Source organism: Vombatus ursinus, unplaced genomic scaffold, assembly GCF_900497805.2.
Source record: "Vombatus ursinus unplaced genomic scaffold, bare-nosed wombat genome assembly UNPS02014167.1, whole genome shotgun sequence".
NCBI lineage: Eukaryota > Metazoa > Chordata > Mammalia > Diprotodontia > Vombatidae > Vombatus > Vombatus ursinus.
In genome coordinates this window covers 2,179,717-2,200,336 of record NW_020953945.1, presented here as the reverse complement: position 1 = coordinate 2,200,336, position 20,620 = coordinate 2,179,717, and the positions used below count along the sequence as shown (strand labels likewise).

General features: G+C 50.2%; 1 protein-coding gene across 4 annotated transcripts in view; it reads right to left on the bottom strand.

Annotated features, from left to right (window-relative positions):
* The window catches only part of DGCR2 (DiGeorge syndrome critical region gene 2), a 99,343-nt gene extending 79,302 nt beyond the window's left edge, over window positions 1–20,041 (bottom strand). For 2 of the 4 annotated variants that reach the window (XM_027859412.1, XM_027859414.1), the window contains exon 1: window positions 19,897–20,041. In XM_027859412.1, the coding sequence (XP_027715213.1) occupies window positions 19,897–19,975 (79 nt within the window). In that variant the 5' untranslated portion in view covers window positions 19,976–20,041. The remainder of the gene's footprint in view (window positions 1–19,896) is intronic. The other 2 variants (XM_027859411.1, XM_027859413.1) reach the window with 1 other exon arrangement.
* Window positions 20,042–20,620: the final 579 nt, after the last annotated feature.

Below are 20,620 nucleotides of genomic sequence, written 5' to 3'. Positions count from 1 at the left end.
ATCATGCAGTTTCTACGAGTACATCCCAGAAACGTTGCTCTCTTCCCTCTCACACAGTCACCACTAGAGCTCGGGGCTCCCCCCATCTCTGGCCTTTACCACTGCCAACACCTGAGGGCCGATCACCCTGTCTAGCCCCTCCTCCACACCACTGCCAAAACGATTCTCCAAAAGCCCAGGTCCAATCAGATCAATCCCACTCTTCAGTAAACACCACTAGCTCCCTACTGTGTCCAGGCTCCGATATGATCTCGGTTTGGCATTTAAGGCTCTCCTTACTAACTTTCTGGTTTTCTTACACACTTCCCCTCCCCCACACACACATGCGTGCACTTTGGTTCAGATCATGAGGGCCCTCACAGCATGCTGCTCAAGAGTTTGGACTATGTTCTGTGAGCAATAGGGAGCCAAGGAAAGGTTTTTGAGCTAAGGAGTGACATGATCAGAGCTTTCCTTGGGGGAAAAATTGAAGGGAAAAGACTAATGAGGAGGCTTTATGGAGGTGGGATCCACAAGTGGTACACGCTGCATGTTTTCAGACTTTTTCAATGATCAGTCGTACTGGTTTTTTTCCTCTTTTTGTTTCTTTTTGGTTAAAAAAATGCTCTGTTAGAGGGGAGGCTCTTGTGGGGGGATACTGAGGAAAACTATCATGATGTAAAAAGGTAAAATTTAATTTCTTAAAATTCTATCAGCTTGTCACATTGCACCATTTGACAGGGCCAAGGACTTTGGTAGCAAGAACTTTCTTTTCTGGGTCTTCTGTGGGTGTGGCTGTGGCTGCCGCACCTGTGTGGGCGGTTGCCAGGCTGCTGGGTGAATGAGGTAACAACTAAGAGGAAGGAAAAGGAGCCTCAGAATTAGACCATGAAAAGCGCTGATCAAACTTATAGGAATTATATGAACATAGCTGGAAAATACTCTTTAGGGAAATAAAGACAGAACTAAATAGTTGGATAAATATTAGTTGTTCATGGGAAGGCTAGACCAATGGAATGAAAATGACAATACTACCTAAATTAACTTAACTATTCAATGCCAAGCCAACCAAACTATCCCCAAAGCATGATTTTACAGAGCTAGAAAAAAAAAAATAACAAAATTCATCTGGAAGAACAAAAGGCCAAGAATTTCAAGGAAAATTTTTAAAAGCAGAAAGGAAAAAGGGCTAGCCACACCAGATCTCAAACTATTGTATAAAACAGTCATCATTAAAACAATCTGGTGCTGGTAAAGAAATAAAGAGTTCCATCAGTGGAACTGATTAAGCAGACAACATAGAGAATCAAATGAACACTACAACAGTGTTTGATAAACCCCAAAACCCAACTTCCTGGGGTGAGAATTCATCCTTCAACAAAAACTGCTGGGAAAACTGAAAAGCAATCTGGCAGAAACTAGATAGAGACCGGCATCTTTCACCATATATCAAGGCAAGTCCCAAATGAATAGATGACTAGACATTAAAGGGAACATAAATTAGAGGAATTCTGAAAAAATGCCTTTCAGATCTAGAAGAGCTCATGACCAAACAAAGCATAGAGAGAATCACAGAAGTTATAACAGAAAATTCTGATCATGTGAGAGAAAAAAGGGATTTTCCTAACCATTAGAAGTGAAACAGGTAAATGAGGGGAAGAAAGCTTTTCTACAAGTTTCTTTCATTTCAAAGACATAAGAAACAGCCTCAGATTTATAGTAATTCCCCAGCTGATAAGCAGTCAAAGAATCTGAATGGGCAGTTTTCTAAAGAAGACATCCAGCCATCAATAGCCACGTGAACAAATGTTCTACATCACCAATACGTAGAGGGACACACATCCAAGGAACTCTGAGGTTCCACCCGATAACCCTGAGATCAGTTCAAACAACAGAAAAGTAGACACACTGAAGCACTTCTGGGCAAACCAGTAAATTGGTCTGGTCATTCTTGTTAACAAGCTGGAATGACGCCCCAAAAGCTACTGAACATTTGACTCCGTAATACCACTACCCAGCCCACAGCCCAAAGAGATCAAAGAAAAAGGAAAATGTCCCATATGCACAAAAATATATACAGCTACCTTTTTCATAGTGGCAAAGAACCAGAAGCTAAGGAGAAGTTTATCAACTGGAAAACAGTTAAACAAGGTATGGTATAGGAATGCCATATAATACAATTATAAGGAATGATGAAGTGGATGGTTTCAGAGAAACCTGGGAAGATTTGCATGAAATGATACAGTGAAGTGAGCATAACCCAGAGAACAAATTGTATCACAACAACACTGTGAAGATAAACAACTTTTGAAGACTTAGGAGCTCTGATCAATGCAATGACCAACCAGAATTCCAGAGGACCAATGTTGAAGCATGTCACCCACCTTTCTGACAGTTGTGTAAAGTTAACATGCATTCATTAAGTGCCTACTATGTGCAGGTACTATGCTAAGTGATGAGTACACAAAGGATAACAACGAGGTCAGTACCACGGCTCTGTAGACCTTCGCTTTGGTAGTCAGTCTAATTCCTCTTCTCTCCCACACTTTCCTTCAGAGCCTCCCAAACACTGAGCTAGCTCTGGCAATGCCTGCGTCCACCTCACTGTCAATGCGTACATCCCTGGAGAGTATACTGCCAAGGTAAGTGAACTCATCCACAGCATTCAAAGCTTCATTTGCTGTGGTGTGGTGCTGGCTGATTTGTGTTGACCTTGTTGTATACCCGTAAAACCTGGCCAGTCTACCAGCCCCATGCCAGGAAACTGAATCACTTCCATTTGAATTGTCTCAGGAAGATTCTGAAGGTCACCTGGCAGGGTCAGATACCAGACACTGAGGTCCCTTCCCAAGATAACCTGCCAGGCATTCAACCTCTACTGCAGAGAGTGCAACTATCGTGGGCTGGCCACGTTGTTCGAATGCCAAACGTACGCTTGCCTAAAAGACTATTTTACAGAGAACTCACACAGGGCAAGCATTCACATGGTAGTCAGAAGAAGCCATCAAGGACACTCTCAAGGTCTCTCTTAATAACTCTGGAATTGATTGTGTAACATGGGAGACAATGGCACAAGACTGCTCAGCATGGCGTGTCCTCATCAGAGAAGGTGCTGTGCTCTATGAGCAGAGCAGAATTGAAGTGGCTCAAAAAAACTCAAGATGAGCACATTTAGAGAATCCAGCCCAAATGTTCACATGGACTATATGTGCCTGACCTTGTGGTAGAACATTCCAGGCTCGTACTGGTCTGATCAGCCACAGTCGGACACACTGGACCTTGACCCTAGCATAGTGATGTCATTTTGGTCATCTTCGAGAATGAAGGACAACCACCACACAAAGGAAGACAGAAAAATAAAAACAATACAACAGTCCACGCTCTCAAGGAGCTCACAATCTAGTAGGGGACACAACATGAAAAGAACCACGTACAAACAAGATACATACAGGACAAATCTGAGAAAATCACAGAGTGAAGGCACTAACATTAAAGGAATTAAACCCATTTTTTGGACACTGGCCACATGGGAATGTTTTCTTGATTACCCATATTTGTTACAAGGATTTGTTTTTCTTTCCTCTCCCATTACACATTGGGGGAAAGGAGGGGGAAAGGGAATAAGCATTTATGTAGCACCTTCCATGGGCCAGTCACTGCACTAAGCACTTTCACAAATATTAACTCATCTGATGTTCCCAACAACCCTGCGGTAGATGCTGTTATTATCCCCATTACAGTTGAGGAAACTGAGACAAACAAAGGTTAAGTGATTTGACTGGGATCTCACAGCTAGTGATTGTATACAGAGGCCAGATTTGGACTCAACTCTTCCTGACTCCAGACCCAGTGTTCTATCCATTCCACCACCAGCTGGGAAAGGAGACAAGAGAAAGAAAAGATGTTTATTAACTAAAAAAATTTTTACTTTAATTTTTAAAAAAGCAATGGTCAAAAAAATGGTAATAACATTGCTTTCACATCACAGAATTTCAGGTTTGAAACAACTCTTGGAGGGTTACAGTCCAACCTGTATCTAACCAAAAATACTGCCCAATAATTCATCATCCAGCCTTCACTTCGAGTATCTCTGAGGCCAGAACCCACCGCACCTGCTGAAGGGACCATGGACAGCTTTCGTTGTTCGGTTTTCCTTACAAAAAGCCTAAATGTGTTCCTTTCCAACAAATACAGACCACCTTGAGAGGCAGTGACTTTTCCTTCCTCAGAGAGCTTTGTTATGTGTTCATGTGGGACAGTGGAGATTCCTTTCAGGCCTGGGCTAAACCACATGGTCACTAAGGATCTCTGCAACTCTCCAATTCGGCGGCTTGTTGAAATAGAATTCTTGCACATTAAGGCCCTCTAAGTAAATGAAGGACAACAAAATGTCCCCAATTCTTCTCTTCTTCAGGCTAAACATCCTTAACTCTTTTACCAGTTCATAGAGCAGGGTATCCAGGCCCCTCACCATTCTGAACATTTTCTTCCAGACTCTCCTAAAAGGCACACCCAGAACTGAACAGGATACTACAGCAGGGATACGTCCCTCCTAAGATGAGCAGATAGGGCAGGTAAGTGGCTCAGGCGATAGAGAGCCACCTCAAGTCTGGAAGACCTGAGTTCAAATCCAGCCTCAGACACAGATTCCACAGACTCAACTGTCATCTCTATGCATATGATCCCCAGCCCTGATTCCTGTCCTGGGGCAGCTAGGTGGCACCACAGTGGATAAAGCACTGGACCTGGAGTCAGGAAGACTCATCTTCTTGAGTTCAAATCCAGCCTCAGATACTTCCTAGCTGTGTGACCCTGGCCAAGTCACTTCACCCTGTGTGCCTCAGTTTCCTCATCTACAAAATGAGCTGGAGAAGGAAATCATACAGCACTTCAGTATCTCTGCCAAGAAAACCCCAAAGTGGGTCACGAAGAGTCTAGACTGAAATGCATGAACAACAGGCACATGTTAAGCTGATGACTTCCAATCACATCACCGTCAGCTGACTCAACCTTGGGTACGACTCCTTCCCACCTCCTTCAGCCTCCTCTCCCCTCGGAGGGCAGGGCCAGAGGGTGGAGCACTAAACACCTCCCAAGCCTTCCTTTACCGGGAGCAGAAGTTGGACTTCCAAGCTCACTCTACTCTCCACTTGCCAACTCTGCTTAGTTTCAAGCATTTGGGAGCAAGATGCCCTTGGGTGGGCACCCCTGCCAGCCCAACCCTGTTCCAGCTTCCTTTTGTGTCTTGCTCCCCCCATTAGACTGTAACCTCCTTGAAGGCAAGGACTAGCTTCTTATTTGTATCCCCATCAGCTTAGCACAGTGCCTGGCACAAAGTAAGTGCTTAATAAATGTTTACTGAATTAAACTGAATTGAAACAAAACAGACCACATAACTACCACTTCCCATGTTTCAGACATTAAATCTCTTCACCTTCTCCTTTCTTTGCCACCAACCGCTGGGAATACTGCGGCATCCTAACCAGCTTCTCTCCTTTCATTCATCTGACTCACCCTGCACAGATATGCCCAAGACACAGCTCTGCTCAACACTTCTCAAAAACTCCTCAGTCAAAAGGAAGGGGGCTTGGATGGGGGGGGGGGGGGGTGTGAAGCATTTTTAAAACTTCACAGAAGTTCAAAGACGAGGCAGTCAGTCAGTCAGTCAGTAAGCATTTATTAAGCACCTACTAGGCACCAGACACTAAGTGCTGAGGAATGCTGGTGTTCAAGAAGCATTTATTAAGCACCTACTAGGCACCAGACACTAAGTGCTAAGTGCTGGGAATATCCTGGCTGTTCTCTCTCACTTTCCAAGAGGACCAGTGACATCACAGGCTGCCATCTTCACTTGAGTGTGAACTGGATTGAAGAAGGCACAGCAGCACAAAGTCGGGGCCTCACTCTCTCCTCCAGAGTCATCAGGGTCCAGTGGCAGGCTTTCGTCTGGAAGCCTGGTAATGGCCTGGGATCCACTGGATGACCTTGGCATCTTCGATGTCTGACCGAGCTCTCAGCGCTCCACAGCACTTACCTCAGCCGCCTTCATGGCTGCTGGAACAAACTGTTCTCATCTACCCGTTCCACTGGGGGAAGTCTCCCCATGCTTGGAATGGACATCCCCCTAACTTGCCGGTGGGTTTGAGGCTCCTCAGTCACCCTCCACCTGGTTTAGCCCGTCTGCCCAAGCAGTTCACTGGGGTGTGCCCGCTGCACACGCTACGGCTTCTTGGAGCCACGGGTGAGAGTTGGGTGGCAGGTGGACACCAACGGTGGATAAGCGGCCCCGAAAAAGGCTCAGCAGCCCTCCCAGCAGAGGTGCTAGTTCATGCCTTGAGAAGCTCAGTCTAAAGGGGAAGACAACGTATAAGCAATGTCGTATGTACGAACGAGCTATAAAAGGATAAAGGGATGCTAATCCACAGAGGGAAGGCACTAGAATTAAGAGGGGTTGGGAAAGGCCTCCTGTAGAGAATGGGATTTTCACTGGGCAGGGACGTGAAGGAAGCAGAGACAGAGATGAGGAGGGAGAGCATTCCAGGCCTGAAGGGTGGCCAGAGAGATTGCCCTGAGCCGAGAGACAGAGGGTCTTGTTTGTGGAACAGGCAGGAGGCCAGTGTCGCTGCGTCAAACAGCATGTGTCAAGGAGTAAGGTGTAATTAGTCTGGAAAGGTAGAAGGGGGCCAGGTTATAAAGGGCACTGCATGCCAAACAAAGCATTCTGTATGGTCCTAGAGGTGACAGGGAGCCACTGGAGTTTACTGAGTAAGAGGGTGATGTGGTCAGTTCTGTGTTTTAGGAAAATCATTTTAGTGGCTGAAAGGAGGACGGATTGGAATGGAGAAGACACTGGAGGCAGGGCTGTTGCACCAGCAGCTATTACAATAGTCCAGGTAAGAGGTACTGAGGGTCTGTACCAGAGTTAGAGCAGTGTCAGAGGAGAAAAGGGAACGTATTCGAGAGAGACTGCAAAAGTAAAATTGACAGGCCTTGGCAACAGCTTGGAAATGGGGGGGGTGGTGCAGGACAAGAGAGAGTGAGGAGTTCAAGATGACTCCCAGGTTGGGAGCCTGAAGGACTGAGAGGAGGGTGGTGCCCTCTACAGTAACACGGAAGGCAGAAAGGGCGGGGGGCAGCTTTACAGGGAAAGACATTGAGTTCTGTTTGGGACATACTAAGTTTAAGATGCCTACTGGATATCCAGTTTAAAATATCTAATAGGAGATACAAGACTAGATGTCCACAAAAAGATTAGGGCTGAATAAATAAAATTGAGACTCAGCAGCATAGAGATGATAACTGAATCCATAGGAGCTTAGGAGATTACCCAGTGAAGTGCCACAGAAGGAGAAGAGCCCCCAGGACAGAACCCCGGGAGGTACAAACTGGAGGAAGATCCAGCAAAGGAAACAGAAGAGCAGTCAGAGAGACAGGAGGAGAAGTAGCAGGGCTGGTGTCCCAAAGACCCAGAGAGAAGACAGAACCAAGGAGGAGAGAGTGATCAACAGTGTCCAAGGCTGCAGAGAGGCCAAGGGCAAGGAGGATGGAGGGAAGGCCTCTGAATTTGACAACTAAGAGGCCACGAGTGACTTGGGAGAGAACAGTTCTGGTGGCATGATAAGGTTGGAAGCCACACTCATTGTAAGCGGTTAAGAAGAGAGTGACGAGAAAGTGGAAGCATCTACTGTAGATGCCTTTTCGAGGAGTTTAGCCACAAAGCGGAGGAGAAATACAGGATGACAGTGAGGATGGAAGGATCCGGTGTGGGGTTTCAGAGGGTGGGGAAGACACAGACATGTTTCTAGGCAGCAGGGAAGCAGCCGGCAGACTGAGAGACAGTGAAGAGAAGTGAGAAGGTAGGAGGACAAAGGGGGCAATATGCCAGAGAAGACAGGATTGAAATGGGATCAACTGTGCTCACGGAAGGGTTTCCTTGGCAAGGAAAAGGGCCACCTCTTCATAAGACAAGAGTGAAGGAGGAGAGTGGCAGAAGGCATCTGAGGGATATGAGATGTAAAACCAGGGAGAAAAGAGAGCTCTGAGTGAACGGCCTCAGTTTTTTCCAGTACAATATGAGGTTCTCCAGGTTCTCACCTGAGAGGGTGAAGGGAGGGAGAGCCATGGGAGGTTTGAGGACAAATGAAGAGGGTTGGGAGAGTGGGATGGTGAGGTGATAAGGGAGGCGTAGGATTGCCGAGCAGCAGTGAGGGCCCAGTTGAGGTTGTGTAACATAACTTTGTAGTGACCTCTGTCAGAATGGTTGCCACCTCAGCAGGACATGTGTAGGAGCAAAGGTAAAGGGTGGTGAGAATGATACAAGGCTGAGGCGTGGCAGAGCCCAAAAGTCAACAGATAAGGGGAGCCAGGAACTCAAGAGAAGAGGACAATAAAGAATTGAACTGGTTCACCAAGAGGTCAAAATGGGAAAAAGAGGAAGAGTGGCCAGTGCAGGGCTGATGGCCTTGGAGATAACTGAGGGGTTAAGGGATTAGAGGTCACGGGTGTGGTTAAAGGGCAGGCAAAGACAAACAAGGCAGTCTTGAACATTACATGAATTTATTATGCTCCTTCTTTCCAAAGTAATCAGCTTGAAATGGAGATTCAGTTTCACAGAAAATCTGTTTTCTAGGCTGCTGTGTGTATAGAAATGTTCTCTTTTGGGCATTTCAGGTTCAGGATAAAAACAATCATTTCCTAACTCCTTAGTTGACCCCAACCAGTCCCCTGCCTCCATTTCCAGTCCTGTCTCACACTCCTCTTTTCCCAGGGCCCTACACTCTGGCCAGTCTGTACGACTTACCATTCCTTGTGCGTATCACCAACAAAATGACCCATGCCTTTGCTTATGCAAATTCATTCCCTTCTTTCTCTTCCAAAGGCCAGAGACTCACAAGTGTCCCGGCAGAAGGAATGAGGAATTTCATTCAAGAGACAACAAGGCAGTCCCTAACAGGTTTGGGGCTGAGGAGGGACAACCAGGTCCAGCTGCATCGGGAAACTCCGCCTGACAGCCCTGCCTGCACAAGGATGGGGGGAGAGGGGCCGATTTCTGAGGATGCCTTCCTGGCTCACTTTGAAATGCTCCAAAGCCACCTTCTCCAGGAAGTCTTCACTGATTCCCCCCAATGGACAGTGGTCATCCTTTCCTCTGACCACAAATAACCCTTGCTCCTTTCTGTACTTCAGCTATTGTATATCATGTGTGTGTGTGTGTGTGTGTGTGTGTGTGTGTGTCCTCAGCCCCTCTCCTCCAGCTGACTGCAAGCTCCATGCTGCCAGGGGCAGGGTCTGAGTACCTTTACACAGCAGCACAGCTCTTTGCCCCGTACAGATGCTAAATAAATGACCATTAAATTAAAATACACAAATTGGAGGTTTTCCACAAAAAGTCAAAATAGAAATTGAGCAACTCTGTCTTTTCTGGTAATTCAGAAGAACTCATGTGCTCCAGCCCCACACTGTGCCTACAAAGGTGTGTGCCTGTGATCTTGCTTTCGAGGTACGTTGCTACTATTTTAGAAGAGGCTCATGCTACACTTAAGCATAGTCATCCAGAGCTGCCTGATAAAATTGCCAAACCCAGCACTTCCAATGTGTCCAACAACATCGTACCCTGGAGGATTTGCAAAACCAATAAAATTCTACGGGCCAACTTTTGCTACCCCATGATTCTGGAACATGGACTAGAGGAGCCTGTAGATTCCCTCACGAGGTTAGAATCCTGGCCAGCCACCACCAAGACAACACCCTGAGATCCTGCTCACAAATGAGTACTGGGCACTGGCAGCCCCAAGCACCATAAGAGCTCAATTTGGGCTCAAAGAATCAAAGCTCTTCTGGTGCTTGGGGCCTCAGAACTAGAAGCAACATGAGAAAGTACACCCAAACTGGGCGCACAACCCATGTCACAGGATTGTTGTGGACAAGCACTTGGCAAGTCCTAAAGGGCCACAGAAATGTCAGTTATCACTGCCAAAAGGCCCAATGACTCAGGTCTCCTCCTGGGAATTCTTCAGACACCAGAGGCACCCAAGACTGGCACACGTATCACTTAATATTCTATGGTTGCTTTCAAGGGTCCCAGAGCTCTCTACTCTCTTGAGAAAGGCTCCTGCTTCAGGACCCTAGGGAAGGTCAGGCTCTAGAGCCCAATACTGGCACTTGCCTGTTGAGTGTGTCAGACTGGCCCCCTCATCCCAGAGGAAAACCCACATGCCAGATGGGCCAAGCTGAGCAGAGAACAGTAAGACAAGGTCATGCCTGGGACTTCACTTAGGAATGTGTCTTTATTAACCAGTGTGTTTATATACAAAAGATGGAACCTCTGTTAAAAAGGGCATATTTGCCTCCAGACAACAGAGCAGAACAGAGACAGGTATCCGGGTGCATTCCCACAAGTCGGTGTTTCCTGCACTCTGGCTCTGTCCTTCATGGCAGGCAGGGGTTGAAAGCCTCCTCCCTCTCCAGGTGGCCGCCCACCCACCCAGCCTGCTGAGGATGCTCCTGAGGCACAGAAGTGACAGGAATGGACGGTGGGCCAGGCTTTTCTCCCACCTGGGTCACAGGTGGTTTTGCCTGAGCTCTTGACAAAGAGGTAAAGAAGTTTCTGTCCTATCAGAGAGGGGCAAAGAGGAGAGAAAAGCTCTCTCCCTGGAGCACGAGGCAAGTAACCACCTTGAAGTGTGAGATTAGGAGCGCACATCTGTGGGATAGATGGAATACATCACACAAGAGCGTTTTATTAGCACAGAAAATGAAAACAAAGTGACAAGACTACCATCTTAAGAGTTACTGAGTTCTCTAAGGGGGCACCCTCGCTTTACAAGCACAGAGAAGGGTTGAGAATTAGCCGGCATCTCCACTGCCCCCAACAGACCTGGACTCTGATCAATTCAAAATGATCACCACAGAGAGGGGCAACGGTGAGCTCAGCACAGGGCGGATGTGAGCAGGAGGCACCTCCAAAGGACGTAAGCAAAGAACGCGAGGCAGCAGAGAATTTTAGACTGTAGAGAAGACAGTCACCTGGCAAGAGCTAGAGACGGTGGACAGTCAGAGCCTCCTTCCATCAATAACCTGAGGAGAAGGCAAGGCAGGCCTCCAGCACGCTGGCTGGATTCCTCGTGACAAATTTTTGGGAGAACTGAACAAGAGTTACAAGGGACGGGCAAGTCTGGACGAGTTGTGACCTAAACCAGAGAGGGAACTCCCAGATCGGTGAGATCACTGATGCATCTGAGTATGATTTAATGCCGAGCGAGTGCACGGCCTAGAAAGCAGCTCTCCTTCCAACACGCCCTCTCCCTGGGACCAGCGACAACTCACTTCACTTGGAGGAAACTCTGCTTCCTCGTCTCTCAAGATGAGGGCGATTCCTGCATGACCTGCTCACAGGTTGTTAGAAGGAAAGTATTTTGTAAACCAAAAAGAAATACAAGTTCTTTGTGAAGGGCCATGATCAGCAAAAACTCCCCAAGGCAGGAGTCCCACTTAACACTGGGACACTCACAGCAGTTTTGTCTCTTTTGCTTGAGTGAAATTCAATAAAACCAAGGACTGGCCAAGTAGGCTGTCAGGTTTTTTTTAAATTCTTAATGTGGATTTGAGGAGAGGGACAGGACAAGCCTCTCCTCGGACATCTCCTCATCTCCCACCCAGCTACATTCATTGTGGACTTCTGTGGTTTCTCTACCATGTCCCCAGTAACTGAGGCGGGGGCAGGGAAAGGAACTTGTTCAAGGCCACACAGACAGTAAGTAGGGGAACAGGGACCGGCACCCAGGTTCCCCTGACTCCCTCTGTCCCACCCATCCTCTAAAGCAGCTGCTGGGCAGCAGCACACAGCAGCCAGAAAGGCCCCAATAGGCCAAATCCTCCCTCCCACACAAGTATTCACTGGGGGGCACATCTGCTGAAGACCGCTCACACCACCAGGTGGGATTCAAACCCAGGACTCTCCTGCCTCCGTGGCCAGCAGGCCTCCACTATGCCCCATTGCCGATCATTTCCATGCCTTAGCACGGAGAACACCATCAAACTAGATCCAATAAACTCTTCTCGGTGACACGTCTACTTCGAGCACCATGCTGGAACTTGGGATCCACAGGCAGAAACAGAAGAGTCTCTGTCCTCAAGGAGCTCCCAGCCCTTCAGGAGGACAGACTAAGACAATGGCTATAAAGTACAACTTGAACCTCACTCCTCATCGTTTCTCCTTCCTGCCTTTTGCCCCCTTGGGGCACCAGGGAGATAGAGAGGCCAGTCCTCCTCACTCTAGAACACACCATAACAAAGGCTGGATCTAAGCTGTCCTTTCCCGGTCCCATTCCCCCTTCCCTGCCATCCAAGCCCTGCTCCCAACGACTTGGCTTTCGCCCACAGCTGCTCCACCATCTCCTGCTCCGCTCCCTCCCCACCCCTCCTTCTGGACCACTGCTGCTCCAGCCTCCTCCTCTGGGCCTCAACCTTCCTGCTGGGCCCTCGTCCAAGGTTCCCAGGAAATTTCAGTACCTGCCTCGGTGCTCAGGCCCTCCAGGGCCTCCAGCCCTCCACCTGCCAGGCCCCTCCCCTCTCAGGACCTTCCTTTCCACCTCAGCTGACCCTGCCAGTGACACTGCCGCCCCCGTGGACTTCACTCCAAGGCCAAGCTCAGAAATGCTCGGGGTATAAGCCAGTCCTACTGAGCCTGGCGTTCATCCTCAATGAGGCTTCCCAAGCCATCAGCCTCCTCCTTTTGGGACTCGTTCGTGTCCCTGCCAGGCTGGGACACCCATGTACCAGGCTACAGGCTAGCCTCCCTCCTCCCTTCCTCCACCCCGTCTAATCTCACCCGCACACGGCTCTTTCCAAAAGCCCAAAAGAGCCCATGTGCCAAGACCCAGGATGAGGCACTTGGGTGCCATCAACAAGGTCACAAGACGGCATCCTCCCGAGCACTCCACCCTCCACTTGTTCCTGTCCACTGAGGGCTTGTGCCTTTACTGGAATAAATGTTAACTTGGTTTCTTACAAAATAAATGCCTACAGAGCACTTTCCAATACCAACACGGTATTTTGTATGCCTCCAATTGTCACTGGGATGTGTATAATTAGTGCTGTTTCCCGACAGTAAAAAGCTGCCTTAGCACACCTCCATCCCTTCTTTGTGGGGGAGGGAAAGGACAACTGGTGTGGACTCCTGCAGACCCTACCCCTGCGGCCTGGGGGACAAAGAAATCTGCAGAGCCTAGGCTACTCAGCTGGGGGCTGGCTGCTGCCAGCTACCCATCTGCCCAGCTCTGATCCCTGCCAGGCCACTCAAATCACCCCAAAGCCCCACCCAACGGGGGCCGAGCTTGCTGCTCCAGTGAAGCCTGAGAGAGATAAGCCAAGATCTACCTCATGCTCTGCTCAGGAAACACTGGGGGAACTTGGCTGAGCAGATCTGCTTTCTTTTCATCCAAATATTTTTTGAAATTGTCCCCTTCTCCTTAGAAGCACCTAAATTCGTGATGCTGCTTTTCCTCTCTGCCCAGGGGTTTTATAAGGCTCCATGGACCTGGAAGGGTCTCAACCACCCTGGGAGGGAGAGTGCCTGGGGGCAGGATCACCATCCTCAGGGCCACACAGTGCTGCTGGAGCCAGGGCTCAGGCCAGCCCCGGCTGACTCTCCAGACTCCGAGGCCAGCGGTGGGGGAATGGCAGGCACGCCACGACCCAGGGGACTCAAGGCAACCCCTTAACCTCTCTGGGTCTCAGTTTCTTCAGCTTTAAAATCACGAGCTCAGACTAATGTTGATAGACTGAGCCGTTCTCAGCAAGGCAAAGATCTAACACATCTCCAAAGGCCTCATGATGGAAAATGCTGTCCACATCCAGAGAAAGAACTATGGAGTCTGAATGCAGATCGAAGCGGACTATTTGCTACTTTTTTTCTTCTGTTTTGTTTTGTTTTCTCTTTCTTGTGGTTCCTCACAACATGACTAACATGAAAATATGTTTAATAAGAATGTATATGTATAGCCTATATCAAATTACATGCTGTCTGAGGGGGTGAAAATTTAAAACTCAAAAGCTTATGGAAGTGATCGTTGATAAATCAAAATAAATTAATAAATAAATAAAATGAAATCATGAGCTCAAGTCCAAGGTCCCTTCCACCTCTTAGATGACCATACAAAACATGGAAAGGAAACTGACACTCTCCAGATGGGGCTAAAAGGATGAAATACAATGACTTGTTTTAAAAAACTAAAAGGCACATATAGAAAAATGAAGTTTCTTCCTCCTCTAGGCAGCTGACCTCATTTAAAGAGAAACCTGTGTCTTGGACAAAGGCGTGTGAAGGCTGACAACGATGAAAGCGTAAGCCCCCTGAGCCTCCACGGCAAGGGGCCAGTGAGAGAAAGCCTGGAGAGCCAGGACGAACGGCCTCATCACCCAAACGGGAGCAGGCCTGGGAGAAAAGGTCACGTTGTGCTGTCTGCCTCCGATAACTCATCTAGCATCAAAGGCAATATTACTGAGAAAGAGGGAAAATCTCTTTGGTCACTAAAGACGTGACCAAGTCTAATCCTAAACAACAGCTAACATCATAAGGTTTGCAAACCAATTCACAGACATTCCCTTGGATCCTAAAACCCCAGTGAGTAAAATGATTCTCTTCAAATGAGATCATAAACTGTAAAGCACTCAGCACCAGAGACCTGGCGCACTGTAAGCGTCACAGAAATGTTAGCCATCATTAGTGACTCGTATTTTACAGATGAGGCCACTGAAGGTTAGAGGAGGGACGGCCTGCCCTGGAGATAACCAATGAAAGGCCAGAGCAGGATTCCCACGCGAGCCTGGGCCCCTCTGAAAAGGCGCTGGCCCTTTTATCAACTACACTGTGGCTTATAATCATCCTCAAATTTCGATCTTAGAACAGAAACTCCAGAGGAAAGAAAAACTTCTCCAACCACTCTTCAAATCCTACCCACCCTTCAAGACCTAGTTCAGGTACAATCACCTCTGAGTCCTCCTTAAGCTAACAAGAAACCCAACCCGCCACGATTCCATCATTCAATTCAATTCATGTATTTTTTATGCCCTGACTATGTCCGAGGTACTGGGTTTGGCACCAGGGATACAAATACAGAAATGACGAGTGTGAAACATTGTGACTACCATCAGACTCAGGGGACACGCTGGTTAGCCCTGCTGCCTTGATTTTTCTGCTAGACTATCCAGAATAATGAGCTAGCCAGAGAGAGGAAAGGAAGGAGGGGAAGAAACAGATCAGAAAATCAAAGCGGCATAAAAACAAAATCGATCAATAATTTTACTAATAATCAATTAGCTGAAGAGTAATCTAGTCCACGCCCTCAAGGAACTTACATTCTAGTGACAGTGGGCGTGCCAGTGTCTGAGGTTGGGGCGACAGCCTGGCTAGCTGTCAGGTCGGATTGGAGGGTGCTGGAAAGGCAGCGTGGAACCAGACCGTGGCACCCTCCACCTCACCCATCTGCTCGGCAGAGACCCAAATGGTGCGCGTTTGAAAGGCATGCTGAGGAAGCCAGTCTGAAGTTACACTAGAAGTCTCTGAAGCATACCAAAGAGGCAGAAGGCCCCAAGGAAGTCCAAGTCAAAAGGAACTGCCTCAAATACACAAAATGAGATAGAGTGACCTTCTCTGAGTAACTAGAAAAGTGATGCCATTGACTTGGCTGGCTGGCTCCTATCCTTTATAGTCGAAGAGACCAAAATGGCATGGCTCTGTTGGGGTCTTGACCCTGGCCCACTGCCCAGACACAGGACTAGGGGAACCGGCAGCCTTGAGGCCACACGTGGCCTTCTAGCTCCTTGGGTGCAGCCTTTCGACTGAGTCCAAGTTTTACAGAACAAATCCTTTTATGAGGGGAATTTGTTCTGTGAAGTTTGGATTCAGTCAAGGGTGGCACTTGAGGACCTAGAGGGCCATGTGTGGCCTCGAGGCCACAGGTTCCCTACCCCTGGACTAGAGAATAACCAGACAAACTGTGGTTCAGCAATAAGATTACTGCACTGTTAGAAATAAGAAAAGTGGGGGGAGGAGCAGCTAGGTGGCACAGTGGATACAGCACCTGCCCTGAAGTCAGGAGGACCTGAGTTCAAATTTGTATTCAGACCAAACACTCGACACTTACTAGCTGTGTGACCCTGGGCAAGTCACTTAACCCCAATTGCCTTAAAAAAAAAATTAAATTAAATAAATAAAGAAAGAAGAAAAGGGAAGAATCTAGGGAAATATGGGGAGGGAAGAGGAAATGCAGGGCAACAAGTAACTTGGGGACCACAATAACATGAAGGAAAGACGTCAACACTCTGATCGCTGCAGTGACTAACGATGACTCCAATGGACCGATAAGGAGGCTCCCATCCCATCTCTGGGTGGGGAAGTGGGAGACTACAGGGGCCGAATGGGGCATCCCTCCTCGGGCAGGGCCCATGGGGTCATTTGTTCAGCTCAGCTCTATTTCTTTGTTGTGAGGGACCATGGGAAGTGACAGCCACGTTTTGTTTTGTTTTGTTTCTAAAAGAGCCTCAACAGACCATTTACTTACTGCTTTAAGTGTTTTAAAATGAATTTACAGGACTTTCCTTGGGAGGCCCAGTGGCAGCACTGCCAGGCTCGGAACGGAGAAGCGTGCCTCTCTCGGGACACACAGAAGTGGCACAAAGGACAGATGACAGTCGCAGGGAGGGGGGCCTGGTGGCACACCACCACTCGGGCCCACACTGGTAACAACAAGGGCCTTTACGAAGCTCGGCTGGGCTTTCTGGGCTCCAGCTCGGCATCTCCTCACTGAGACAGCCTGAGCTAAAGGCCTCGGAAGAGCCCCTGAACCTGAAAGTTTATGACCTGCCACCACCTTCACGCCAATGGAGAACCCCAACACCTCAAGAATCTTGTCCCAGAAAAATACAAATTCCCTCATCCTTGCCACACCATCATCTTCTAGCAAGATGTGTAAATCACAGAGAACTTACTATACTGAGTCAGATAGCATTTGCCACCTATACAATAACTGCCAGATTCAGACACAACCCTTTTCTTGAATTTTCAAGTTCCAGTCCTCTGGGGCAAGGCAAAAAGCCTGCAGATTGATATGGATGAATGACCCCAAAGACGAAGGCTCTCACAGCTCACCTCTCCCAAAAACCAAAAGCCCCCTCCAGGGGTGAACCATACGCACTAAGGAGATGTGCTGAAATCTGGCCCGTGACTAACATCAGAAATGGAGTATCAACGCCTGACACAGGCAGTCGGCCTGCCTACTGTAAGACACCACCCAGAACCTCACCTTGGGAGGCAGGTGCCTAACACTGGGTGCCCAGAGCAGAAGTGAGTGAGAAAAGCAACTTCTCAAACATGTGCTAACATCAATGCTCATTCACAAATGTCATTTACGAAAATGCAAAGAGCGTCCACTCCAGAAACCAAACTAACATCAGAGTCAGTCCAGTGTCTGTTTAGATTGAGCTACTCAGAGAGGCACAGCCGGGGTGCAAGCCAGTCCCTGCCCTCCAAGAGCTTCCAGTCAACTGCAAGTGAAAGGACAAACGCCCAGCTGCCTCTAATCCAAGGCAAAAAAGTCCATGAAGAGCCAGAAGAGAGGCACAAAGTGTTAGTGGGCATTCAGCAGTGCTTAATAAATACACACTGATAGATTACAGCATATTTTCCCAAAGAAGAAGGCACGATTCTCCCTTCTGGATTGTATCAGTAGCCACATAATCAACAATTTGCTGAGCATGGGTCAGTTCCGCTGGGTCGTGCGGCCTCTCGACACCTGACAATCTCATGAAGTCATCCACAAACCCACAGACACCCAAGACTGCACACTTGTGGAGCCTAGCATATCTGAATCCCCACCCCTACCCCCCCAGGTCCTCCTACACAACAGACACTTCCTAATTCAATTCCAACACCTCTTTTTTCCCCTTCTCTAAACCCAGTTTCCTTGGAAGACCCTGTGCTCGCTGGCCCCTGGCTACCAGTCCCCAGCCCCCGGTCCCCAATCTCTGGCCCCTCATCCCCAGACCCCAGCACCTGCTTCCCAATCTCCGGTCCCCCACTCCAGGCCCCTGGCCCCGAGTATCCAGTCCCTGTCCACCCTCTCCAGCTGAAAGGATCCCTGGGAGGAGTTGGGGGCTGGAAGGGCCCTCCCTCACTTAGTCATCACCTTGCCCTCCACTGCTCACAGCCCCCCATCCTCTTCTCAGGCCCTTGCCCTACTCATCTGTGTACTCTGTGGCACGGAGGTAGCCAAGCCTGCTTCTCAGCTGTGCCAACAGAGGGCATGCTCCTGAGGGTGGGCCTGGCAAGGACACACACATCTATCCCCTGTCCAAGTACAGAGCCTCACTTTGGAGGGGCTCACTCCAGTGCTGGCTCAAAACGCTGGAAGCCACTCCTCAAAAGCCTCTAGCAAGTCAGAGAGGGGTGAACTGCCCCCAATGACAGAATCACAGACCCTCAGGGACAGAAGGAAGGCCTTGGTGGGTGGTCCCCCAAGCATAGCCAGAGGACACATAGTAGATACTTTGTGGAATGGGGGCAGGGGACAGGCACAAGGAACTCAGCTTAACTGGAGAAAACAGTCTGAGCATCCCAATGGGAAGCCCTGGCACACCCACAACAGGGCTCCCTCCCGACCACTGGGGCGAGGATTTGGGGCCCAGGCCCCTGGAAGGGACACGCACGACCCCCTGCGGAGGACCCAAGAACAGAGAATATTCACAGTGCATGGAGGCGGCCCCTTCTCTTGCTGGACAGCTCTCGCTGACAGTCGGCCCTCCAGTGAAATCTACGCTGCCCATACACATGGAGGCCAGTCAGTGAGTCAGTCAGCAAGCATTCATGAAGCACCCCCTCACATGCCAGGCACTGCACTAAGAGAACCCTCAAAAACCCACTTTGGCCAGTAGGCAAGCTGTGAGTAGAAGGGGCTGGGGAGAACCCACCAGACGTGGGCTATCACCAAGGGGTTTCTGATGTGTATCTGAGAGGAGGAAACCAAAGGGTGAAGCGGGAAGTATCTCTGGCAACCAAAAACGAGGTGGCCAGAGACCCAGCAGAAGAAATGGCCAAATGGCCAGCAGGCTCTGGAGAGGGGCATTTAGCAGTCGAGAAACTGGCACCATCACAGCACCATCCAACTTCAGGACAGAGAAAGAACCCATGAGGGCACGAAGTCTGGTCATCCCACACTGATTAAGTGTCTCCTGTGTATCAGGCCTGGGGGAGGAGGGGGGCAAAGAAAAGGTAAACAAAATATGCTGAGGGCAGGGGCAGCCAGGAGGCTCCTGGAGGTGGAGGCAGGAGCAGCCAGGGAGCTCCTGGAGGCAGGAGCAGCCAGGGGGCTCCTGGGGGCGGGGGCAGGGGCAGCCAGGGGGCTCCTGGGGGCGGGGGCAGCCAGGGGGCTCCTGGGGGCAGGGGCAGCCAGGGGGCTCCTGGGGACAGGGGCTGGGCTTTGCCTTTCTCTGTATGCCCACTGTTTGGCACAGTGCCTGACACACAGCAGGCACTTAATCAATGTTTACTGACTCTGCAAAGGACCAGGAAAAACAAACTCGCCCACCGTGGGAGCCTATTTCTGCTTGCCTCTTGGTCCCTGGGTTTACTCTGGGTCACACTCAGTGTAGGCCCGATGGGGGGGGGGGGAGATACACAGCTCCAGACCCAGGCCCAGGCCCCGCCCCTCCCGGGCTCAGGTTCCCTTCCTTCATATCCAGGCCCCGCCCCCTATGGACCAGGTTCCTTTCCTAGAGGCTTATGCCCCGCCCCCTCAGGCTCAGGCCCCGCCCCCTGAAGTTCAGGTTCCCTTCCTTCAGGCTCAGGCCCCGCCCCTCCGCCCCAGGCCCCTAGCCCTGGCTGGGGCCCCTGGGGCCCTCGGTCTCGTCCTCAGGCCTCACCTGGGCGCAGCGGCTCGGTGCCGGTGAGCACCAGCAGGAAGAGGAGCACGAAGGCGCCGCTGTCCGCCTGGGGCACCATTTATCCTCCGTTCATCCTCCGCGGGCGGCGCGGGCCCACGCCGGACCCCGGAGCGCTCCGCTCTCCACGGGCTGTGCCGGGCTCTGGGGATGGGAGACGGGGCGGTGGAGGGGGTGGGGGGCGGTGGCTCCCGCTCTCACGCCTTCCGAGGCCTGGGCCCTCGCTCTCTCGCTTGGAGGCCGCACGCCTGAGATCAGGCTCGAGCTCAGGCCGGGGTTCGGGCGCCGCACAAGATGGCGGCCATCCCGCTCCTCTCACAACAAGCCTCCTCCCGGCCACGCCTCCACCGCGGACCAATCAGCACGCGTAGCGGCGTCTGTGGGCGGAGCCCCAGGTGCTCATCTGCGTACAGGGGAAGGACATTTTGGTCGGGCTAGGGAGATCAAGGGGCGCTCGGCCGGGCCGCGGGCACTGTGGCCGGCCTGCGAGGCAGGGCAGCGGCCGTCGAGGCGCAGCGGAGCTCGACTGCCGGGCGAGAGTCGCGATGGCCGCCCCCGACGGTGGCTGCGAAGGAAGAGAAGCGAGAGCAGAAGCGGGAGGCTCCCCCCTTCCATTCAGAGTGGTACGATCCTGCCTGGACTGGAGACGGATGGGGCGGGGGAGCGGAGCCTGGGGTGGGCGGGGCGAAGCAGGTAGGCGGGGCCT